At 37.0% G+C, this 26,526-nt stretch overlaps 1 protein-coding gene and 1 long non-coding RNA gene across 10 annotated transcripts in view; one reads left to right on the top strand and one right to left on the bottom strand.

The window, feature by feature from the left end:
* The first annotated feature begins 4,073 nt into the window (after nucleotides 1–4,073).
* The window catches only part of LOC109248726 (uncharacterized), a 54,459-nt gene continuing 32,006 nt past the window's right edge, over nucleotides 4,074–26,526 (top strand). The window contains exons 1-3 of one of the 5 annotated variants that reach the window (XR_008421706.1): nucleotides 4,074–5,443; nucleotides 9,277–9,355; nucleotides 24,494–24,635. This is a non-coding gene — a long non-coding RNA (uncharacterized LOC109248726). Of the gene's footprint in view, nucleotides 5,444–6,942; nucleotides 8,672–9,276; nucleotides 9,356–23,155; nucleotides 24,636–26,526 lie in introns of those variants that run through there. The other 4 variants (XR_008421705.1, XR_008421708.1, XR_008421707.1 and 1 more) reach the window with 4 other exon arrangements.
* The window catches only part of PDE5A (phosphodiesterase 5A), a 139,680-nt gene continuing 129,039 nt past the window's right edge, over nucleotides 15,886–26,526 (bottom strand). For all 5 annotated transcript variants that reach the window (XM_019418579.2, XM_019418552.2, XM_019418587.2 and 2 more), the window contains 3 exons: nucleotides 21,397–21,471; nucleotides 19,902–19,985; nucleotides 15,886–18,294 (listed from right to left, as the gene is read on the bottom strand). In XM_019418579.2, the coding sequence (XP_019274124.1) occupies nucleotides 18,157–18,294; nucleotides 19,902–19,985; nucleotides 21,397–21,471 (297 nt within the window). In that variant the 3' untranslated portion in view covers nucleotides 15,886–18,156. The remainder of the gene's footprint in view (nucleotides 18,295–19,901; nucleotides 19,986–21,396; nucleotides 21,472–26,526) is intronic.

Genomic DNA, 26,526 nt, shown 5'->3' with positions numbered 1-26,526 from the left:
TTTTATTTCCTTTTAAAATCTCACTAAAGCTTTTAGGAAGGCAAAAATCCACAGCGATGGGGAAAAGAGAAGACGAGACAGTATCAATAAAATTTTTAAATCGGGAAAGTAGATGGATGAATGGTAAATTACTTGGTAGAACTGAGAAAGCCAAACCTAAGATAGGGTGAGGGGTCAGACCAACTTAATGTATACTGCAGAATCTTCAAAAGACTCCATAATAGGTATCTCTGGAAGATGGGATAAAAAGAGCTAGCTGAAAGATGGTGAACTGATTGAAAGTGTTTTAAAAAGCAGTGAAATTCTCAAATCACCTTCTCTATACTAACCCATGAGTAATTATCCCTCACACCCAGCAGAATTATTCTCCAGAGAAGCTAAAACAGAACTTGACTGAGGAAAAGTAGATACAGTTGAGAACACAGATACTGTAAAGAAATAGGAAGATTAATTGAATGTGTGCCTTTTAAATATTGAGAGATCCACCTTATTCACTTTTTAGAACACTGGAAGCCAGGCCTTTGCTTTCTATACAAGATTTTGGAAGAGTCTTCTCTGGGGGATCTGACCAGTCCGTAGAAAGATGTAAAGAAAATGACATTGCACCTTCCCCAATATATGGCCCACCTAGGTCACACTACAGGGAAGTTCACAGTTGACAAGCTCACCAGGACTTTAGTCATAGACCTTTAAAAATGAACATTTAATCAAGGAGACATTTGAGAAAAGAAATCTCTAATATGAAAGAAAGAGTAAAATAAATGGATGAAATTATTTTATATATATGTGGGAGGGATAAAACCTCAAAAATAAAAATAGAGCTGTACCTATCATTAATATTTTCAGAGATGTAAGAGAATATATGTTTTTCTGGAACAAAAACGATGCCGTGAAAATTAAACAGAACCAGAAACAGCTCTTAGAAATTAAAAATATGATGGAGGAAATGAAATACTTAATAAAAGAGTTGGATGGTAAAAGAACACCCCAGAAAACATTAAAAATACAAAGAAAAGATAAGGAAATTAGAGGAGTAGTCCAGGAGTTATGACATTTGAGAAACAGAAGTTCAGAATGTGAAAATGGAAAACAGAAGACGGGAAATCAATCATAAGGCAGGTAAGTCACAAGAAAATCCCCCAAATTGAAAGCTGATTATTTTCTACATTGAACAGGCTCACCAAGTGCTTAGTAGAGTGGGTGAAAATGGGACAACACTCAGGCACAAAATGAAATTTCATGTATGTGGGGAAAAAGAAAGAATTTTCTAAATTGCTGTGATTTTGGGGGATAGGGTGAGATGGCAAGCACAGGTGACATCCATATCACAGCCATAATGGGTTTACATTTCTCAACAGTATCCTGGAAGTTAGATGATCAAAGAGCATTGCCTTCCAAATATAAACAAGATTATTGCTTATTTTTCTAATTTTGAATTCTAGCCTATCCAAACTATCAACTGAATATTGGGATAAACTACAGATGTTTTCCTGTTATACACATCTCAAAAATTTTATTTCACAGGAAGAGAATCTGGAACACAGCTTGGTGACCTGTCTTAAAATGTGGTGGTCTTGAACCATCCTTTCTTTTGTGTTTCCTTCCCCTATTTCCTATTTGGGGCAAGATCTTCTATCCTAACAACTTGACTCCTACCCTATCCCCCTCCCCAAAAAGCCCTCCTCCCGGACACCTTTAAACCATGAAAAAGCTGTAAACACTCCATTTCTCGTTCCTAATATCCTGTGTCAAGACCATTCCTTGATGTGATTTATACTAATACACTTGTATTTGGATGGATCAACCCTACTTTAATCTCTAATCTTAGGGTAAAGAGAAGCAGAAGCAATGAGGGGAGCCTTCCATGTAGAAATAGGGTCTGGAGGCCAAGGAAGGGAAGATGAACGTATAATCCAAGTCACTCAGGAACTTTTATGCAGGTGCAAGAAACATATGTCAAAGTGGCCACAAGATTGTTTAATAGGAGATGAACTAATGAACACCATGTTTACTGCTAGAAACCAAAGCTTTGTGTGAAATCTTGAACTTATGGGGGTGGGGTGGGGTAGGAAAGCTTGTACCTATCTGTTCTTTCCCTGATCCCTTCCCCTCATTTCTGAACTGCAGGAGACTGAGCCCCCTTGGTCTTTAGTGACTACATCTCTGGGGGGTGTTTATGTGGCTGATTTTGCTGTGCCGGGTACTTCCTTTCCCACTTGCTATTGTTTTGTAACACACATGCTGACCCTTTTCCCTTCTCTTTTTACCCTGGGAAAATCCAATGAATAAATAAAAAGTTATTGGTAAAAAAAAATTATTTCATAAACATCCTAAGAAGCTGTTGGAGGACCAAATGTGCATCTAAAACTTAGATTAAAAAACACACACACACACACCTTAAAATGGATTTAAAAAATGAGGGAAAATAATACCAAATACCTTTTTTTGGAGTCGTGTATCTCCCTAAACCAGTGTATATAAGATTGCTGTAGACCTCATTTTCATCAATAATTATTTTTCTCTAAAAATTTGATGAGACTTATTGTAAACCTATCTAAGTCTGACAGATCTTTTTTTCTTCTTTATGGGAAAATTTTAAAAGAGCAATTTAATTCCTTCAATTATAATAATATATACAATATAGTGGTATAAATATAATGTCATATAGTATATATAGTAATATCATGTAATGTATATATTATATATAATACTATAATTTCTTTAATTATAATACTATACATATTTATATTTTGAATTAGTTTCAATGAATTATTTGTTTCTAGGGTGTTTTCCTTTTGTCTGTTACCAAGATTTTTTTCACTAATATATTTAATCTATTTGTATTGGTTTTGTCTCCTCTTCTTTTTTTTTTTTTTTTCATTTTGGTCATTGAACATGAAATATTTATTCAAACACACCAATAACTAGAAAATTGCAAATTCAAATGACAATGTGATGAAATATTCTTCCCTCCAAATGTCTTCTCTTCATTTTGTATGTTGTAGGTCACACCTAAATGGCTGTTTTCCTCTTCACTTAGAGACTCTAAGAAACTTTATATATATGCAGTGTGTATGTATGCATATGTAACTCTTACTACAGATATAATTTATGTTTACTGTTGAAAATCTGAACGTGCAGATATGCAAAAAGGAGGCAGTAAACTTCAATAATCCCTTCATTTAAGAATTGCCACTATTCACATTCATTTTAGGTTGGGTTCCCTGAAAAACAGACTTGAAGACAGATAATTCAGTGCAGTTTATTGGGGAGTGCTCTGTAACCACCTGTGAGTGAGTGAAGGCAGCAGGACTGGGTGGGTGGGTGGGTGGGGTGGGGGGTGGGGGAGGAACTTAGTCTGCTATGCAAAAGCAGGAAAGTCCTTGGCCAATCCTCTGAGGAAGTCTGGAACTGGAATAGCCCTTCAGAGTTGTACCTCACTCAGACAAGGGGGTTGGGTCTTTGTTCGAACCCTCATTGTCCAGTGATAGGATGCAGGCTGCCCCTGGAGAGAGAGTGTAACCTTGACCTTCAGCCTGGGACAATTTATTGGCCCAGCTGTGAGCTGACATTGTCAGCAGTCAACAGTCGGGACAGCCTGGACAGTGAGTGCCTTGTGCCTTGGTGTGTCATGTATAGGGTTCGGGTGGAGATGGCTCTGGTAGGAGATGACTCTTGTCAGTACACCACAGTATCCACTAAAATCCACCTCTGCACTGCTTGGGTCAACTTGCTTAATATAATAAGTTTACTTCATCTGGGACCAGCTCCTCTAGGATTCTGATTGGTCTCTTTTTCTGAGGAAAAATAGGTTAGTGGGATGAACTTTTAGCCCCAGGAAGGCAGCTATCCTTGGGGTCACAAATAAGAATTTACAATCTCTCTCTTCTGTTTCTCATTCTAGATTTGCCTTGCCTTAAGGGCTTTCCCTGCGAAGCCCAGGACTCTGGCTCACACTGTGGTGGCTGTACTTACCCACTTTCTTCTGAAATTTGGCAAAGAAATACTAAAAGATGCTCCAGTGAATGAATCTGGGTACCAAACATATTTCTTCCTGCTCCCACGGTGTAAGAGCAACCCTATCTTTTGTTACTGGCAGGGTTAATTATTCCTGCCGGGATGGTAACTTCTTTCCTTGCCTATTGGCCTCTTGGGAAATAAAATTTCCTAACTCATAGAGGCCAGAGTTGGAGTGGGAAGTGGTGGCAATAGGGCAACTTTTACCTTTACTCTTTATTTCTCAGACCCATATATTCTGCTCATTGAAGACAGAGCGCCATAGGATGGTTCTTAGTAAGTAGACATTGTATCCCGGAGGCTGATGCCTCACTCTTGCAGTGTATACCCATTTTTATTCCTTAGGCGAATTTCCGAATTTAAATGTGCTGACCAAATGGCCACAGTAAAATCAGCTTACAAAGATGAGAGTAAGTGTTCCTTCCTACATCTATCTAGGCCATGGCAAAAATACCCTGGGCTGTTTACAAATGCTTTTCTCCTATTCCATTCCAGATTGTTTCCTCTGCCTGGCAATTAGCACCCCTAAGTTAGTGCTTCCAAGGAACCTTGCCCTAGTATGGAGGAATGGATTCTGTCATGGAATTGTCCTGGCAAACAGCTTGCAAAATGAAGGATATAATTGTAGGTGGCGAATACAGAGTGAAGTATCAGTAAATACCGCACTATTCCATGATAGTTAAAATCTCCACTTGGGAATAATACATTATATATTTCAAGAAGAAAGCAGTCTGTTCTAAAAGAGGTCAGTTTGGCCAACCTGAAAATGGGAATACAAACTTCGCAGAAGACTGTTCTGACTTAGCCTAATGAATGATTAACTGGCTGAAATATCATTAAGGTTATGACTGTGTTGTATATCAAGCTTGTTTAGGGCAAATAAAACAGCACTTAGAAGATTGTGCTGAAATAAGCAGATTGCAGCAAATGCTGTTTGGCCTTTGCAATAAAATGTTTTTCTTAGCCTTTTTTTTCCTCTTATAAGAGATAGCAAAAAAATTGATGATGGCTTTCTGTTTAATCGGGATGTATGGGGGTAACATGGAGGAAAGAGGTTTTTGGATGGAGAAAGAGGAATAGGTACAATAAATAGGGATCATCCGTGAGGACTCAGCTGTCCTTTGATCCCCATCTCCTTGTTCGATGGTAGGAAAAGTGCATAATGATCCTCCCTCAGGACAACATAATTAGGATGTATGTGTGTGGGCCAACAAAGATGTCACAGGTGATGTCTACACTGTGACCTCCATTGATCTGTTGGAAACAGCCACACGGGAAGGCCTGAAGTGCCCTTTGCTCAGAGACAGGTGGTGAGCTCATTGGGCTCCTTCTGCTGTGATAGCACTGTAGTGAGGAGAGCAGGGACTTTGAAGCCAGACCCGAGTTCATATTCTGGCTGTGCCACCTGCAAGCTGTGTGACTTTGAGTAAGTAACCTAACTTCCTCTGCCTTGTTTTCTGGTCTGAAAAATGGGGATAAAATTATCTACTAAATGAGACTGTTGTAAGAATAAAATGAGTTAGTGTATGGAAAAGGTCTAGCACATAGTTACTGCTCAATAAATGTTCGCCTCCTTCCCTCTACCCTGCTAGAAGGCCTTGCTATGCTGCAGGGAATTGACCTCTGGTGATTCTATAGAAAAGTCCTCTTTAGGCATGAAATCACCTGCCAATTGTGCCCAGGACACAGGCTTCGTGGCTCTTGGGGGCCAACTAAGGTGCAGGGCTCTGCAGAAAGATGTTTCACTGTACCTATGACAGGACGGATGCCAGGGTCTCTTCCCTGGCCATGGTAGAGTTCTTTCCCTGAAGAGTTGGAATAACCCCATTCTCATGTGGAGTATACCCCAGGTTTTGAAGAGGCTCCAAACTAGAGGGACAAGGAAAGCCTAAGGCTGAGCAGAGAACCAACCTTACCCTAGATCTGGACTTCTGATGAAAGCACTGCTAGCCTCACCTTCTCTTCTAAATCTCCTTTGAAATGCTTACTCTCCATGGTAGACTTGGAGCAGACTGCTTTACCTGAGGGATGCTTTTTGCAAGTCTTCCCCAGGGCCTCTTTCAAAGCTTGATTGATCCCTAGCTTCTGCTAATAAACCTCTGGTGTGGCAACCTGCAGGGATCTTTGCCCTCCCAAATTGCTCCTGGATATTGATTCAACCCATCAGGACATAGATGGTAAATCAGAATGAGAGCCTTTGCCCTTACTCCCAGATCTAGAAACAATTTGATGAACTACGAGTAAGCAGTATTTATAACATATAAAATGTCAGCTCTCCCTTTGCCCTTCTCGGCCTGTGGCATGCCACATACGATTTTTCTTTGTTCCAACTGTGAGAGGACGTAATCTCGTCATTCTGGCCTGTTGCAATTAAGTGTTCTCAAAGCAAATGATCAATGAGGAAGAGGAGGAGAACTGATAATAGACTAATCTTTCAAGGTCCTGCTTAAGCAATCATAGATAATATAGGAGAGGAAATTCTGGAAACCATCATTTTATGTATTTATGTATGCACCCCACAACATATTTAAAAAATTTTTAATTCCAGTGTAGTTAACATACAGAGTTACATTTGGTTCAGTATTAGTATAGTATGGTGATTCAGCAGTTCTGTATATTACTCAGTTCTCATCGAAATCGATGTATCTTAATCCCCTTCACCTATTTGACTCATCCCTCATACCACACTCCTTTCGTAACCATCTGCTTGTCTTCTACAGTTAAGAGTCTGTTTTTTTGGTTTGTCTCTTTTTCCCCTTTGTTCATTTGTTTTGTTTCTTAAATTCCACATATGAGTGAACTCATATGGTATTTGTCTTTCTCTGACTGGCTTATTTTGCTTAGCATTATACTCTAGATCCATCCATGTTTTTGCAAATGGCAAGATTTCATTCTTTTTATGGTTGAATAAGATTCCATTGTATATATATATACCACATCAAAATAAAAAGCTTCTGCACAGCAAAGGGAAACAAAAAACTAAACTAAAAGACAACCTACTGAAATAGGAGAAAATATTTGCAAATGACATATCCAATAAAGGAGAAGTAATCAAAATATCTAAAAACCTTATAAAACTCAACACCCAAAAAAGCAAATAGTCCAATTAAAAAATGATCAAGAGACATGAACAAACATATCTCCAAAGAAGAGCTACAGATTGCCAACAGATACATGAGAAGATGCTCTCAACATCACTCATCATCAGGGAAATGCAAATTATCACCTTACACCTGTCAGAATGGCTAAAATAAAAAACTCAAGAAACAAGTGTTGGTGAGGATGTGGAGAAAAAGGAACCCTTGTTCACTGCTGGGAGCACAAACCAGTACAGCCACTGTGGAAGACAGTATGGAGGTTCCTCAAAAGGTTAAAAATAGAACTACCCTAGGATCCAGGAATTTGCACTACTGGGTATTTACCCAAAGAACACAAAAACACTAATTTGAAGGGATACATGCACCCTGATGTTTATTGCATCATTATTTACAATAGCCAAACTATGGAAGCAGCCCAACTGTCCATTAATAGATTAATAAATGAATGGAAGCCATCATTATTATCCTACTTCTGTCCCTATTGAAATTCAATCTTAAAGCCCCCAGGTTTTTACTTTTCTCTTTCATACACAGACAGAATATGTTGTACTTTTGTTGAGGTGAAAAATCCAAATAATTAGAACAAAGTTTTCAATGAGTTTGCTCTTCAAACTTCTAGGATTCTCTCTAATAAAAGTGTCAGTTTAATCACTGAATCATTTTTTACATGGGTTTGTGTGGCTTTAATCTCGGGGTTGTAAGCAGTTAGAAGAAGAGAGCAATATTTTAGATCAGTGGTTCTCAAGCTTTAGAGTACACCAGAATAACCTGGAGGGCTAATATAAAACTCATCTTGCCCATCCTGACCCTCAGCACTTCAGGCATGGTGCCTGAGCATCTGCATTTTTAACAGGTGATGCTGATGCTGATGCTGCTGGCCCAGAACCCGGCTTTGAAAATTACTGATATACATAATAAACACCTGAGAATTTGGAACTGTTAGCAGAACTATTTTGTAATGAAAAGTATAGCAGATTTGATGGGGGGGGTGTCTTGGGTTCAAGTGGCAAAATGCAGACTACAAGCGGTGAAGCAACTGAGTTTTCAAGACTCAGTTTCATCATAAAATCAGGAATGAAAATAATGCCTGTGTCACAGAATTGCGGGTAAGATGAGATAAGATCATGTGTGTGAAACAGCTTGGTAAATGGCAAAGTACAATCTAAGTTTAACTCATTCTGGATGTGCTTTCAGTAGTCAGTTTTTTCTTCTTAAGATTTTAACTTCTGGGATAGAAATCTTTCATCGTTATCATCATCATGAAAATAGTAACAATAACCATGTCTCCCAGTCTCCCACTTGTGTACTTTTTGTGCTAGGCACTTAACACATTTTGTTTACATCTTTCAAAAGCCCCATAAAATCTATTTTATCATATAAATGTTTGCTTTCCTAAAAGGAATAGAGTCAGAATTTACATTATTTTTTGAAGATGGAGGAAGAGGCTACGATGTAAGCAATGCATGCAGTCTCTAAAAGCTCAAAAGGGCAGAGAAATGGCCTTTAGAAGGAATGCAGCGGTGCTAACACATTTTAGACTTCGGATCTCCTGAACTGTAAGATAAGTTTTAAGTGCATGCATTTCTGGTAATTTCTTACACCAGCAATAGGAGGCTAACACAATTAAAATTTTCAATGAAAAATTTAGAAGATTGGGTACAGAAGTGATGTTTACATTTTTCATTGTCCAGGCAGCGCATGTGAAAATCAGTTCACACTAGCAGTGTCTAGGTACCATCTCTTCTTATTCAGGTTCAGGAACAATTTTCTTGTATATTTCATTGTCAAATGTGCTCCTCCTCCCTAATTTCATAATTTCCACTGAGAGAAAAAAAGAGCAACTCTGTTATACTCACAATGTTGTGGCTCTTTAGAACCTGTTGGTGTGAAAATAGTATCTTCTTGCTTTTGCAGTTCCCTAATACCATTTATTTATATTGGTTATATTATTAGTTCTGACGATGCCACATCCATTGTGCTGCCTATGAATACTGGCTGTCAGTGAGCTGATGGTCATCAGGTGATGATCATCATAAATGCAAGTCTTAGAATAGGCAGAAGAAAAATATGAACGATAGTTTCTCGTCATGTTAAATTTACCTTTCAGAATTTTATAACACAAAATAGAACAACATACCTTACAACTATGCTTTTCTTCAAGTCTTTAGGCCGTAATCACTGCATTCCTGGGATCTCATTCAATGTTGGCTCGCTCCTGCCTTCTATACAGCCACTAGCACGTAAGTAAGAAGAATGCTCTGACTTGTACAATATGTCCCTCAAACAGCAGATGGACAGACTCAGGAAAGCGCAGATTTACATTGATCAGAAGCAGGAAAGGCCATCGATTGAAGTGGCCCACTGATATTGCAGAATGACAGTCTAGAAAGACCTTACAGGAGATAGGCATAGCACTCTGAGAAAACAATGTGATGCTGGCTGGTGTGGAGCTTTGCAGAGATAGGTAAATAAGGTGTTTGAAGAACACGTATAGGTTGGAGAACATGTTTTGGTTAAATGGGTTTGCTAAGTTACATTCCCTGCCTGAAACCCCACCCCTTTAGCAAGCTAGATCTTGAAACAGGCCACATAACCAGACACTTTTACCTAGGATTTCCAACTTACATTGGATTATATTGGGTTCGAAAGGTAAGGAAAAGAAACAAATTTCCAGCATTCACTGCTTTTTATGAGATTTATTTCACCCACTTAAGGGGTGTGGACTGATGTCTATGACCCTCCAGTCGGGTATTTGACACTGAGTTGAGTTAGAGGTGGAACAAGAGGCTAAAAGTGTCATTTTAGAGGTGTTCCTTCATTTGGAAAGACAAGAGTAAAAAATTGATTCCTCCCAACAGGCTCAATCAAAGAACTCTATTGTCTGAATTTCATGGGGATCTGATGCTACTCTTGTGGCTTCTGACTTCAGGCATTGTGAATTGCTTCAATTCACTTCTTTCAAAAGTTTAAGCTTTTCTTGGAGAACCATTACCCATTTACCCTGTTTCCTGCTTGCTTGGGCATTAAATACCCTTCATTATATATATCTGCAAATATTCCTTGGTCTGACAAAGTATCAGTTCACATGCTTACTCATTTGATTTTTAATTGGCTTTATTTTGGCCTCTGGCGATTTCTCTTTCTTAAGAGTTCAAACATACATTTGTTGAAGCACATTTGCTTTATTTTATACATTTATAAAGATCTATACATCATATCAATACTTTATAAATAGTTTTAATCTTCATCATTCATAACTATAAAACCAGTAAGTATTTAAATAAATAAATAAATGACGGGAAAACTTTCAAGTTCCCTAGTCAGCTACCTCTAGGTCTGCACACATACTGTTTCTTCTGCCTGGAATGTTCTTCTCCCTTTTCACTTGGCTAAACCAGATATTATACTCTGAAGGAAGCCAACTGTGAACCCTCAAGTTTGAATTAAGTACCTCTACTTCCCACCCTCAATGCACAGACCGGAGATCATTGTCCCTTGTGTGTAGCTTCCATTGGACTAGAAGCTCTGTGAGGCCAGGCCTTTTAGTTTACCCCTGCTTGGGTTGAAAATGAAATGTTTGTGAGTGAATGAAGGAACATCTTTGGTTGACTTTTGTTTGCTTATTTATTTTTAAGTACAAATCCTTTCTCCTCCATAAGACCGTTGGCCTCTAGCCTTTATGACTTTAGCTTTGTAGCAATATGGTACAATTCCCACTGGGAGTAATGCCACCAATGGTTATCAATTTATTAATGAAAGTCTGGTAGCTAACTTATTTTTCACAGCAGGAAACAAGTGTTTTTTTCCTAAGATATTGTTTTATTCAGCTTGTTTTTTCATGTTAAATTTTAGCTCTTGTCCAGCTGAGAATGTCTAAAAGCACTATATTGATTTTTGTTTCCCTTCAGTGGAATTACCTTCCTGTTTCTTTATAAAATATCAATTTTATGTCAGATGGAAAATTATGGAAATCTGTTCTTTCACTCAGTATTTGTTGAGTACCTTCAAAGTACAAGGAAGATGCAGAGATGCTGGTAGGTTAGGAGGGCTGTGTGATTCAAGGTGTCTTAGGGCACAGGAGAATCAAATATGTTTGAAGGCCAAGGGGATGGAGCTAGAATAGAAAAAAGAGAAAGAGAGGTTTCAAGAAAGAGGAAATAATGTAGGACATAATCGTCCCTTCATCTCCCAAGAAATCTGTAACTTATTCTAACAGACTCAGTAGAGCACTCTTAGAAACTACTCCTATTGGCTTGTGTGAATGAGGGGAGAGAGAGGGGGAGAGAGAGAGCATGAGCACATGTGAGCAGAGCAAGCAGTTGTAGCTGAAGCAGTCATTAACCATGTTTTATGCCTTTCTTCCTTGGGTTATGCAGATCAGTGAGACCAGAGAATTCCTGAACTTCAGAGAGCTGATTGGTAAAAGGAGAAGCTTATTTCTTACAGTAATATGCTAGATAGACATACAGGAATATGTCAGATAAAGCCTAAAAACACTCCTGTTGGGTAAGGGGAAACAGTGATATGAAGTGAAATATGGCTTTAAAAGTAATCAATGTTGGGGATATTAAGGTTGAAAGCTATTGTGGCAGTCTACATTTATTGCTTCCCCCCCTGCTGCCCCCCACTGTCTGGCCATGCAATCTTGTCCCTTACATAGTGATTTAGAAAGAAGAATCCTAAAAAGTGCCATTGAGATTGCTGTTAGGTGATTGAGAAAGTCAACTTAGTTCCTGTATATTTTACATACACACACACATACACTTAAAATAAGGCAAGCCAGAAAGAAATCATGCATACAATTAATTCGTCAGATTTCTTTTGGTTTCAAATAATTATTTAGATTCCATTCATACCTTTTGTGCATATTTATTTTGAGGAAGTGGTTTGTGAACAGGAAACATAGTTTTTGTTTGTTTGCCAAGGCTGAACATAGCTTAAAATCAGAGATTATTCTCTGCAAGTTCAAAGAGTTTCTGTGAATTTAATGTCATGTGCCTTAAAAATAAAAAATCATATTGTGACACTTGCATATATCAAACCTAGGAATCCCGGTTTGCTGAGAAGGCAGCACAGTTAATAGCAAGAATGTGAGTTGAAGAGAATTGTCATACAGCTTTCGTTTTCTGCAAAATGGGATGACTGTCTCCATGGATGGAATATTGAGTATCAGAGCCTTCAGATGATCAGTTATTGTTTGGAGGACATCTTGATGAAATGATCACTGAACAAAGAGCAGTAACCAAGAATTAATTCTCTATTATTTCCATTTTGTTTTTCTTTAGCTAGTAAAAATATTTTAAAAAGCAGTTTGGGTGGCTCAGTCTGTTAAGTGTTCGACTTCAGCTCAGGTCGTGATCTCACGGTTCATGAGTGAGTTTAAGCCCCACGTTGGGCTCTGTGCTGACAGCTCAGAGCCTAGAGCCTGCTTCAGATTCTGTGTCATCTCTCTGCCCCTTCTTGGCTCATGCTGTCTCTTCTCTCTCTCTCTCTCTCACAAATAAACATTAAAATAAAAAAATTTAGGGACTCCTGGGTGGCTCAGTCGGTTAAGTGTCTGACTTGATTTCAGCTAAGGTCATGATCTCACACCCAATTTCAAGCTCTGCACTGTCAGTGTAGAGCCTGCTTGGGATTCTCTCTCTGCCCCTCTCCCTGATCATGCTCTCTCTCTCAAAAATAAACATTTTTAAAAATTAAAAAAAAAAAACAGTTTTTTTCATTGTACCCAGTAGGGGAGGAGTACTTTAAATAAAACGGAAACTCTCATGCCTCCTACTGGTCGGAAAATCTAAACTATTATTTTACATGAGCTTTCATTTTATTTTTGTCTTTAGTTTTGTGAATTAGGTATAGCCTAGATATTATGTCCCACATGAAGAGGACTTGTCTAGGGCTTGTCATATTAGCAAAACTAAATAATGAATCAGATATTCTGAATTTAATTATACCCTCACACCTCTACATTAGCAGTACTGAAACAGGGTGGTATCTGGGATTTTGTGAAGGTGGGACATTAGCTATTCAGATGAACTATAGGAAAATTAACAGTAAAAACCCAAGCAAAACCAAACCTGCTGGGTGAGGTAAATCTTCTCTCTAAAGCTTGTAGATAGCCCATTTGATCCACTAAGAATGGATTTTGGAACTTTTACAATTAAAATTCAAAGAAAGAACTAAATGGAATAAATACCTGCTTTGAAACCAGACAGGTCTAGGCTCGAATCCAGCTCACGCCATTTGTCAAGTATTTAACTCCTAAGTCTTAGCTCCTTATGCAACAATAAGCAGGTAATCATCACCCTCCAGAGAGCTGTTACCGACTTGAAGCACAGGAAGTATGGAAAATGTTGCCTTCAAATTGGTAGCAAAGGATGTTAATAAAAAGAAGAGTATTACTGAGAGGAGTCTTGACTAAGGAAAGGGTTTGATTAAACTACATTTTCTCAGCTAATATGACCAAAGGCTAGCTTGCCTACAGTCTCTCAAAGCACTGGACCCATCCTCCCTGCCTAAAATTCCCCTAATAATCACACAGTAGTCATACCTACTTATTCATTCTTTTTATTCTTACAAAGCATAGCAAAATGAGTAAACAACTGACAGGTGAAGAGTTTGCACGACAGAAGATCACTCTGACCATCTCTTGATTTTATAGGGATCACAGGTAGGGAAGTGTTCCTTTAAAGTGATTTTGTCATGGAAGAGTCATCTGACACGGTTCTCATGGTGGGGGGAGAGGAAAGACAAGAAATCAACACTCACAATTATTTAAAATGACTTTAAAGCTAAACATAATATACACAGTAACTCCTTTATCCTAGTACAAAAATAGTGCCAGAAACTATATATTTGTTCAAATATATTGAAAAAGGTATAAGAATACAAATAGATATTAACAGTGGCTAGTGATGATCCATAAGGTTTTCTTTTCTTAAACCGTAATAGAAATTTATATTTTCAACTATTTACACTGCTTTCAATGACATTTATTAAGACATGTTTACACAGGCTTTTGAGAAGCATATGGAAGGGCCAAGTGAGCTTTAATACTTTCTTCCTTGCTCCCTGTGGTGGAGCAGAAGGGGTCCAAAACTGTGCACAATTTAACAATCTAAGAGAACTCTGAGTAAGCTCTACCTGGCTAGCAAATGGGAAAAAAACCTATATAGTAGAATACATGACTCCTTACTTAAGGTGTTCTTTAAGCTATCAACGGGCTAAATGATCCATACTTGTTAGAAGGCAGGATGTTCACGGACAGATTCTTAGTAAGTTCCAGGTAAAGAAGATCCTTGAGGGGGAGGGTGCAGGGGCGGGGCGGGAGAAGGTCCTCAGAAAACTGTATAATACGTATTTTATAGATGAAAATGAAAGTGATATAACGTACCCTATATTTTCATGTTCAATTGGCAGGATCAGAAGCTGGTAAGTCTCTTATCCAGCACTTCCTGCAGACTGTGAGCTCCTTGAGGTCACTGCTCTGTCTCCTTGGCTGAACACAGTGCCTGACATGTCGCAGGGACTCGATAAAAGGTGGACTGTTGCATGTCTAATACTGAGACATTAAATTATACCACCTCATTTTAACTACAGTTGTTCACAGGAGAGGACAGCAATTACACCTTTTCCTCCTCTCTTCTTAAAATCACTCTTGTAAACAAAACAAAGCAAAACAAAACAAGAGCACTGCTTGTGATGACCTATAAAGTGTTAGGAGTAAAATCTGGTGGAAAACACAGGAAAACTGAAAGTCAAACTGGAGTAGGTCTAACATTTGTGCTCTATGCTAAAAATAAAGGCACTTCCACTGCTAGGCAAGAATACATCTGTGACCGGTTTCCTCCCAGAACCAAGTATTTTGAGTATATTTTCATACACTTTCTTATCTCAGTACTCTTATTGAAGGAAACTATTCTTTATGATTAAGAGATCAGTGGTGACAACACCACTGTCCAGAGTTTGTACCTTGAGGCAAGGTGCTCAAAATCTCACAGTCACTGGTGATGCACATGAGAAGCCAAATAAATGTCTTGTTTTCAATCTTCAAAACAGGAAATGACATGTGGAATGAGATACCATGCTCTGTAGCCCAATATCCCACTTCTGACACTGGTCTCCAAGACTCACTAGGGCTTACACAGTAGCTGCCCTCTGTGACATTCTCCTTGAAGACAAAGGCTTCACCCAAACATAACTCCTTTAACAGCCCAATGTGTTCAGGCACACAGAGGTTAAGTGACTTACACAAGTTCACACAGGACTGCGACTGGCAAGGGCCAGTCTTGTGAAAAATAGAAGGCCAGACAATTTTATAGAGATTTTTTAACAACTTAGTATAATAGTGGGGACTTTTGGAGCTAAAAATTGAAATGAAATGGTATGTCATTCAGTTATAACTATCACAAAATTACTTTAATCCAGAAAAAGAATAACTTCTTGCTAGTTATGGGTAACAGAAACATAGAGCAGGATGAGGGAGGACTATATATATATATATATATATATACTCCCACTATGTGTATATATATATATTCCCACTATGTATATATATATATATAGAGAGAGAGAGAGAGAGAGAGAGAGAAAGAAGATACTGGGAAAAATACTCACGTAAGAACTAAAGCTTTGATTTTGCCCCTGTACTAGATATTAATCTATGTATGGAATGATTTTCCTAAAAATTAAAAATTATTTGCACCAACTAACTGGTCCTAAAGAAGTACTCTTCGTATAAGAACTAAAACTTCCAACAACAAAATAGGCATGGTACTACCCAACTTCTTTTAATTGCTAAACTAGTAAAGTAAAATAAACCACTGTCTAAAGGTAAACCAAACAATTTCTAATCTAAATATATCTTCTTGCTTGTTAAAATGACACACATACAAAACCTCCATACATCTCAGTGGCATAGATTAGATGGAGCTAAACAAACTACTAAAGTATATGATTACAGATTTTAGCATAACTGCTAAATCACAATGTGTATGATGTAAAGGTCATTAAAGACTGCTATTCTTTAAACAATTTTTCTACACTAAGGAATTATGTATGCATGCATAGGGGGATACCAGTATATAGATACGTTATTTTAGTAACAGCCTGTGTAATTTACACACCAGTGCCACCAAGAGGCAATCTTATAGATCTCACCTGTATGACATCAAATAAAAATCGAATAACATCCTGAAAATACAAGTATTACAACAATAATACATATGGAAACAAACAGCTGATAACATTCTATACTAGCCTTTACCACTACAAAGTAATGGCAGTACAATTTGTTTTGCCCTTTTTTTTTACCTGAATGGTAAGAAGTAAGTCACATTATGTAAGATACACTCTCAGAATTTTCAAAACTTAATGAATAAGTTGAATTTTAGGCAGTTTAGAGAAAAAAAAAGTGTTTCAGAATGCTGAACCATGGCCCCAAGAGATTTGCTATCCAATTTAGTGATAGCTAAAAACTCAGAACCTGTTTTTTGGGAAGGGGGGTGGTTAACAATTCAGACAAATATTTCTCTTCCTACTCTGCCCCAGTCCAAACATTTCCACGTATTTGGAACAGATTTTCCTTTCTTGAACCAGTTCAATTCATTATCTACTTCTCCAGTACTGAATAGATGTGTATTTATGGCACACGTGTTCAATGGGAATCCATTCAAAAGGGCTCAAATCTAAGACAATGTTAACATTTTCTAAATGTACTAAAAGCTAAATGAAGTGAATACCAACAACTATAATCTCAGTGTCAACAATTAGCATACATAGCCAAACTTCTGTGATTCTGACTAGTCCTATAAACTGAAATTGGGCAGTTTCTCAACTGCAAACTGAATACTCTTAAGTTTATTCAGGCCTAAGCTTTCTTACCTTACAGTGCTCCCTCAATTTAATTTTGACCCCAATATCAAGGATGGCCCTTTGCTGTTTATATAATTAAAAATATTCTATATACTTCCTCTGACAAAGAAAAATAATGGTTCATTTTACCTTTTATCTGCAGTCATATCTCACCTCAGGTCAGTGTTCCAGTTATCACTTTTTTTTTCTCAATTTTCTGTTGAGACTTAAACTGTTCACTTATAAACTATGGTTTGTAAGAAAAACAATAAGTTATTTAAAAAAGGAAGTTCAATATTCAAAACACTCACTGACTCATAAGAGTCTTCCAACAGAATGTTTCCCTTCACTGACAGATACGGCCATTCCATTTCTCGATCACATTCATCCGTCAGTAAAGTCAGTGACCATGAAGTCAGTGAAATCAGTGTCTTCTCCTAAGGTTTCCCCTGCTTTCCATCAGATGGGTCAGATTTTATGGGTAGTCCCTGGATAAAATGTACGTGAAATGAAAGAGTTCTCCCCTTCCTGCTTCCTGCTCACTAACAAAAACAGCAAATCAATTAAACAATACCTTTTCTTTACAATACTGCCTTCTAGTACTTTCCATCTGTTTCAGAGTTTTAGCTTTTTTTGTTAATGCAATACATTGCTGACAAATAGTATCCTTTCACCTTAAAATCCACTCAGCCAACAACACTTTATCTTTTGAAAGTTTTAAATGTCACAGAATACATTCAATTTTCTCCTAGCCTATTTTTGAGAAAAAAAAGATTCCAAACATTCTTTACAAGATTGATAATTCAGAAAACACAAAAACAATTATTTAAAATCCCCAAGCAAAAAACCCCAAAAAACAGAAAACAAAACCCCCAAAACAACGAATAACAAAACAATCTCAGTGCAAGAATTCAACTTGCACTTTGCAGTACACAAAGTATCACAAACAGCGCTCTTATCCATGTGCTAAGAGTGGGTATCATTGATAATCTCAGATCAGTGGCATAAAACAAATATACAGAAAATATGTAATAGTCCCCTAAAAACATTTCATGCTATGTTCTTAAAAGTTGTGCAAAAATAAAAATACAGCAGTGGCAAAGTATACACTAAATCTGTACAGTATGTGGCAAAACTAGACAAACTGCAGAATACACCATCTGTAAACTTCAACTCTGCTTGAATAGGCCACTCAGTTCCGCTTGGCCTGGCTGCTTTCCCCATTAATCAGCATTTTCTCCTGCTGTTCTGCAAGAGCCTGCCATTTTTGCCTGTTCTTCCTGCAGCCATCCAGCAAAGGGAAACAGTCCTCAGAAACGTGGGTCAAGGCCTAAAGAAGAAAAAGAAAACAAACTAGAAAGCAGCGAGGAAATAAGCCCTCTCCCCAGGCCTATTTCAAAGAGTCACATCTCACACTCATTTCAGAAGCAGACCCACTGGTGGGGTTTTCACAAGTGTGTGGACACAGCCTGAGCCACTCGGGCACCCTGTTTTGTGTTTTCTATAAAATAGTTTTATACAATGTATTTAAATAGACTTGTATTCAAGATTATAATAAAGATTGATTTATAATTCCGCATGGTATTATTCTTTACCAACTATAATGCCATACATATTTAGATACAAGAATGTTCACTGCAGTTTTCTTTGAAATAGAGAAACTCTGAAAATAACATAAATACTCAACAACAGGGTTAGGTATATTATGTTACTATTTTGCAGGCTTTAAAAGTACATTATGATGAAGGGGCACCTGGGTGGCTCAGTCAGTTAAGTGTCCGACTTCAGCTCAGGTCGTGATCTCACGGTTCCTGAGTTCAAGCCCCGCATTGGGCTCTCTGTTGACAGCTCAGAGCCTGGAGCCTGCTTCAGATTCTGTGTCTCCCTCTCTCTCTGCCTCTCCCCCACTCAGGCTCTGTCCCTCAAAAATAAATAAATGTTAAAAAAATAAAAAATACATTATGATGTAATATGAATTACAAAAGGCAAATTTAAGTGAAAAATATGAAAATGTCATAAAGCATATACAGTGATATATTAACAGTAGTGTCTGAGTAGTAGGATTATAATTCTCTGACTTTTCTATGGTGAGAATATTATTACTTCTATAATATAATAGTTATAAATAAATGTAGTAAAAGCACAAATCAATATTACATAGAATTTAACAGCAGATTCAAATGAAATAAATCCTTGCACACATATGAAATGTAAGATTAAACCATCACTGAATTGTGAAAATGTCTGGATTAGAAGATTCTAGGGTTTGAGTTTTGACATTCTATGATAACTTTATGATAAATGCTGTCTTCCCAAATAATTAAAACTGAAGACAGTTTCCTATTCAAACTTTTAAAAACAAGGATAGTGTCTGCTCTCTGTATTTTGGGCAAGAACATCTAAACTAGTAAACCAGATGTTTTAGGGAGAATATCTTTACCTAAAAAATAAAAATTCTAAGCCAGTAGGTGCAAGGAAATGGGACCCTGTAATAGTCTTCCAGCTACCTTCTTTTCATCATTATAAAATTTTCCTTGACAATATGAAAGCTACACTATATGATGAGAAAAAGTTGGATACTTTTTTTCTTTATTGAGGCCTAAACTTAGAAGAATATGCTGACATAATGTATGCACAGTATACCTCCTTAAGGTAGCACTGGCATATAATTCTTTTAAGTGTTCCTACATCAATTTGCTAGTCTAGCACACAGTAGGCACTCAACAGATAGTTATGCATTGATGAATTAACGTTTTTGAAAAAAATCAAATATAAAATGTGTTCCTTGTTCAATGCAAACAGCATGTTCACCAGCCAAAAAAAAAAAGAAAAAAGAAAAAAAAGAAAAAGGCCTAGTGTTAATCGCTTCAATTTACTTGAGGTTTTAATTCATAACACGGTCTAAGTTTAGCAAGTCTAGCGTTTTTGTATAAATACCTCATATAGTTGCAAGCAGATGGCATCTATGAACCCAACTTGCATACTTGGGATTTTGTTTTTCTTCTCCCTGTTCATCAGATCCTGAAAACACAAACACAGAAACACACACACACACATAACACACATATCTGCATTTACTTAAAGAACACAATGCAAGTTGGCTCCGAAAACATGAATCACCAGGTTAGCTGATGAAGGCCTGATACCTGCTTGTCTCCTTCCTTTGTCAGCCTCTTGCATTCCCTGCCAGCACTGTGCTCAGAAAGGCCCTGATTCTGTCTTGTTCATCCTGGCTGACTTTTCCCACACTACCCTTGGAATTCATCACTACTCTAGAGTCAACCACTGACCTAGAGCTGACCACCGACCTAGAGTCAACCACTGCCCTAGAGTTGACCACTGACGTGTATTTGGAGAACACACAGGCTTTGAATTGTCTATTGATGTGGAATCAAACACCCTCAGCTTTGTGGGGGAAGCCACTCAGGCCACAGCTGATTACAATTCAATCCACACAGAGAGCCTTCTTAGTGACGATTATGCAGATGTCATTCTGCTTATTCCCAGGAGGTCATGGCTGGAGCACCAGACAAGCCCAGCACTCCCATGGGAAGCAATGAGTCTGTCACAGTACTTGTTTAAAATGAAGCAAATTCTCCATTAGCTGTTACCATTACTGTGCTACCCACGACTTTCTAAGAAGATTCTGAGCTTCTGAACGAGCCTACCATTACATTATAGGACACTGAGCTAATTGTGAAAGACTAGTGAGACAGATGATGTGCCCAGCTGAGACTAAAGAGCAGAGTGGCTGAAACTGTACACACAGAAAGGGGGTCATAACCATGTCCCATTTAATATGGGCTCAATAAATGTCCATTTGAATTAAAAAAAAAATGGCTGTGCTTCATTTTCGGGAAAAACTCATTCCAAAAGCTAGAGATGGTTTGAGAAGGGTCTTTTTCTTGTCTGTGAGATCCAAACTCTATGTGAACAAGGCAGTATCAGAAACCTTTAAAATCTGTGCCCTTCAACACAGAAATTCTGGGAATTTATCCTAACAAGATAATGAAAAATGGCACAGAAACACTTAGCAACATAGATGTTTATCAAAGTGCTACTGGTAATAGTGAACACTGCAAACATTACCCCAAAGGTAGTGGATAGACTATGGCTGCATCTATTTCAGATAATCACTAGAAATAATATACATAAGACCATTTGTCAGAATGAAACGTAGCTTATGATTTAAATTTAAATAGAAAAAACAAATTACAAAAAAAGTAGGTACAATATGATGAACCAAAGAGTCTTCTTTTATTTGCTTATATTTTCTGTAATAAACACGTAAAATTCTTTTAATAAGAAAAATGCTTTAAAAAATAAAATGAAAAGAAATTGTATTCTCAAGGAAAGATCTCATAAAAGTGTTAAGAAGTCCACACTCACAGATGTATTGAAATAATTCCTACCAACAAGGTCTCAGACTTACAGCAGGCTCTATGTTGAGTTCTTTTCTCTCTCTGTCTCCTTGGTCAAAAAATTCAGTTGCTACAAGTTCTGCTATCTGAAATAAATGACCGATTAAGTTTTGGCGGTTAAAAGCAAATAACTCTAGAACAGAGAATAGAATAGAGACTTTGAGTAAAGATAATAAAATCTATCAAATCTAGCTTCAACCACATTAGCAAAATTGTAATAGAACAACAATGAGTAATGGAAATTATATTTTATTTGCTTTTAAATATGTATCTAATCACAAAGGCTAGAGTTTGTAATCTGAAATTAGGCAGAAAAAAGCAACATGTTATTTCAACTTCAGCAGTTAGTGGGGAAAAGGCCATGTATGTCCATCTGTATGCATAAGCAATGATATTTATTAAGCACCTGTTATACCAGCTGCTGTGAAAACCAGTTATCAAATAGCTGCATATATTGTGATTGATTGCTGTGCCTTTTAAATTAATTTTAATCTACACGTCCATTCTCTTCTCTTTTAAAAAAATTTCCTTATAATTTTTTTTTGTTGTTGTTGTTAAATAAACTGGTTGTTTATCCTGTAGTTTCCCACTATCTGGATTTTGCTGACTGCATTCCTATGATGACAATTACTGTTTCTCTGTGCCCTATTTACACACAATGGTAATGAGATCTAGAGGCTTGATAAGACTGACCGAATTTTTTTTTTTTTTTTTTTTTGACTACTTCATAGGCAATGCTGTGTACTTCCATTAAGAGCTATACAATGCCCGGCTGCCTCTCTTTTTGTGATATTAGAGACCATTAATGATCTTTGTCTAGTAGATCCGCTACCTTAAGGGCTGCAAAAAGGTGATATTCAAAGCAGTCATTCCTTTTTGTTTTATTAGTTGAAATACAATAAAAAAGGAAGTTCCCCACATCAATTATTTAGTTACCCTAAAGTACAATTTGTATAAGAAAAGCAGGAGATAAAAAAAAAGCAAAGCAAAGCAAAGCAGGAGAAATGTTTTATTTTCTCCACTTTAATTACCATTAAAAAAGTAACATGGCTACCAAGCAACTATCAAAGATGACCAGGGAAGGTTTTATTTTATTATTTTTATTATTATTTTGAACTTTTAAATTTAAACATATTTAATGTATTTCAATCCTTACTGATACTCAGATTGTTCCATTTTGGCCACTGGGAGGCTATAAAGTTGGCATCTCTGTTCTTTTGACAGAATCCTATCAGTCTTTGAAAGCTTCCCTGCTTTCTGATAGAATAAGATGCTCTAGGCTCATTTTATACATTTCCTGCTTTAAAACTGCTATCAGCCATTTCTTTGTTGGAGCCCTTGTTCCTTTAATGAGATACTTAGAAACCTCAGTATGGGCACTAGGTTTGTTCATTACTACCAGTATTTGTAAGCCCTTTTAGAGGATGGAGCTAGGACACAACAGAAGTTCATACAACATTTCAATTCAAATTCAGGACTACAGTGTTTTTGCATAACCTAATCCACCTTAGATCTTTATCTTTCCACTCACACTGACAGTCCTCAATGATACCAATACAATTTTTTTATTTGCTTTTATCCCACATCATCTACAATTGTGATTGAATATCTATATAAAGTTACCACTAATAATAACATTATTGAAAACAGTTTTAAAGGCTTTTTTAAAGGATTTATAATTCCTTTTTGTTTTTAGAGTACATCCCACTAAGAGATACATGGTCAAATTACTGTTTTAATGTCACTTGGAATGAAATAGTCTCTGTCACTATGGTTTTGCAACTGAAATCAGGTTTGTTTCATTTTATTTTTAAGGTTTAATGCTGAGAATTCAACCTTATGATTTTAAACTATTTACATGGTTCCATGGTTCTGTTCACTAAATTCTGTTCCTTCCTTCTCTTATAGGGGATCATTAACTTTTTTGTGGTTAATCCTAGTTTTTTTAAATATTAAGCAAATATGTACATATATTCATATTTTACTTTTTTTTTTTAAGTTTATTTATTTTTGAGAGAGAGCGCACGCACGTGTGAATGGGAGAGGGGCAGAGACAGATGGGGACACAGGATCCAAAGCAGGCTCTGTGCTGACAGCACAAGGCTTGATGTGCGGCTCAAACTCACTCACTGTGAGATCATGACCTGAGCCGAAGCCAGATGCCTAACCAACTGAGCCCCCCAGGCACGACCTTACCCTCTTCTTAGATAAATGGTAGAGTACAATATACATTTTCTCTACCTTGCTTTTTTTCCACTTAAAAATAGATCCTTGTAATCACTCCATAGTAGTATACAGATAATCTTCATTTCTTTATATACCTGCCTAGAACTCACTGTGTAAACGTACTACAAATTATTCAATCAGTAACCTACTGATGAGTATTTGGGTTACTTCCAGTCTTTGCTATTACAAATAGCACTAAAATGAGTAGCCTTGTATAAATATCTTTTTACATTCTTTCCTGTATATCTTTGGGATAAGATTCCTAGAAGTAATGGTAAATAATGAATATGTATATTTATAAACTTCTAAAGAGTTACAGTATTTTTCATTCCTTGTTTTCCCTCAACTTCCCCAATAGAGTATATCATAAAACCTTTGGATTTTGCCAAATGAGAAATGGTATTTTTTTTTTAATGAAGTAGAATTTATATACTGTGAATTGCATAGATCATGAGTTCAGTGTATTGACAAATGCATAGAACCATGTGACAAATACCACATCCAAGATATAGAATATTTCTATTGCCCTTATGACCCTTCTCAGTCCATTCCTGCCCCTTCTTTCCTCCCTCTCCTCACAATCACTGTTTTATTTCTTTCACTGTAGTGCTTTAATTTTGCCTAGTCCAGAACTTCCTATAAATGAAATCACAGAACGTAGTCTTTTGTGTGGCTTCTTTTGCTCTGTATAGTGTTTATGAGACACATCCATGTGGTTACAGGTATCAATGGTTACTTCCTTCTTATTGTTGAGCAGTGCTCCACTGAATAAGGAATGGACCACAATATGTTTAGCTGTTCTGTTGACAAGACGTTTGGGTTGTTTCTAGTTCTGACTACCGTAGTCCCCCTTTTGCAGAGTTTTGCTTTCCATGGTTTCAGTTACCTGGAGTTAACTGTGGTCCAGAAGCAGGTGATCCTCCCCGTCTGATACATGGTCAGAAGGTCCTAACACTACATCACAACGCCTGTATCCTTCACCTCACTACCTCTCACGTTATCATCTCCCATCATCACAAGGAGGGTGAGTAAAATATAATAAGATGTTCTGAGAAAAAGACCCCACATTCACATACCTTTTATTACAGTATTGTTATAGTTGTTCTATTTTATTATTAGTTATTGTTGTTAATCTCTTACTGTGCCTAATTGATAAATTAAACTTAACCGTAGTTATGCATGTAGAGGAAAAATCATAGTACATATAAGGGTTCAGTACTGTTTCTGGTTTCAGGCAACCACTGGGGGTCTTGGAATGTGTCTGCTGCAGATATTACTACTATATTAGGATTAAAGCTGTTATGAGATTCTATACAAGTTTTTTGCGTGTGTCAGTGTAGTTTTAATTTGCATTTTTTCTTATGAATGAGGTTCTGAGAACCTTTGCAAATAGCAAGAGCCATTCACATTCCATCAACTTTTTGTTCAAATTTCTGGCCCATTTTTCTGTAGGGTTGTTGCCCTTTTCCTTCTCTATTTTTTACAAGTTATTTAATATCTGGGGTATCTACCAAATATAAGTTGCAAATATCTTTACCAGTTTCTCACTGACTTTTACTTTGCTTATGGGTGTCTTTTGCTATGCAAAAGTTTTATTTTTTTTTAATTTTCATGTAATCAAATTTACCAGTCTTTTCTATTGTTTCTTTCTATTGTTTGTTTCTATTGTTTCTATTGTTTCTTTCTGCAATAGGAAAGTTTTCTCACTCCTAAGTTATAGAAGAATCCACAAATGTTTTTATTTAGTACTTCTATGGTTTAATTCTCTAGACTGAACTGTATGTTCCATTTGGAATTTAAGTATGTGGAATAGATACAGTTGTGTCTTTTTCCATTTGGTTATAGAAGATGTGAAAGTCACCCTAACATTATTCAGTAAAAAGTCTCTCTTTTCCCCCAGTTATTTGAAATGCTACCTTTATTATATATATTAAACGTTCTATGTAATTCTCAAAGTTCTATTGTGTTCCCTTGGTCTGTCACCCATACCAAACTGTTTTAATTATAGAGGCTTTATAGTATTGCTTTTTATGTCTGGACTCTCACCTCATTGCTCAACCTTTTGGGGATCTGATTAAGAAGAAAGGATAAATGCAAAGACAAATTCTTCCCTCTTCCATTCCCTTTCCTATTTGGAAATGGGCATACAGTCCCATTTATTATTACAGAGCAGCACACTCTGTAAAGACCACCTTTCCTGAGTGCTTACGGCATGTCAGCTTTGGCACATGGATAGCACACTTCTGATCTTGTTTTCTCAGCATGTATGTTTCATGAGATGAACCTGTCGTTGGGCTCCATGACTCTGCAGATCAGAGCCCTGACCAACAGCAGACTGTCATTAGTCTCAGGTAGTGCATTCAGGATTCAAAATGCAGTCTCAAAAAACAAAAGCACAATACACACATCATTGCATGTATAGCCATCTCTTTTCTGAGCCTAGGGCCTTTACTACCTCTGCAAAATGTTATGGCAGTTACTTATTTAGAGAGAAGGATATATTTCTAGCCTCCTAGCCACAGGTCCTGATTACATCCTTCCTGACACCTTATATCAACACTTCCTATATTTTTAAGACTCAGGAAATGTTTAAGTTCTACTCGCTAATGCCTACTTAGAGCTGAGTTATAGCATGGTAGGCTAACCATAAAGAAAAATCATAAGAAGAAAAATAATTCGCTTTTTCTGTTTTTCAAGGTTATTAAGGAAATGTGCTAAAAAGCATTCCTAAGTGAGCCAGAAGTAGTACTGGAATTAAAGACTATCAGCAGCTAGGTTTTGCTGTGTTACTATAGATGCTGTCTTTCTTAATACGTTATAAATATTAGCAAATGCTAATGAATCTTCTAAGAAAGAAAACCTATTTATGTCCAATTCTGCTTTTAATGCTACTTAAAATTTGGATAAAAATTTCC

The sequence above is a fragment of the Panthera pardus genome, unplaced genomic scaffold, assembly GCF_024362965.1.
Source record: "Panthera pardus isolate Hobbes unplaced genomic scaffold, ASM2436296v1 HiC_scaffold_13, whole genome shotgun sequence".
Taxonomy (NCBI): domain Eukaryota; kingdom Metazoa; phylum Chordata; class Mammalia; order Carnivora; family Felidae; genus Panthera; species Panthera pardus.
The sequence above is the reverse complement of the archived record's forward strand: the minus strand, read 5'-3'. Positions and strand labels throughout refer to the sequence as shown.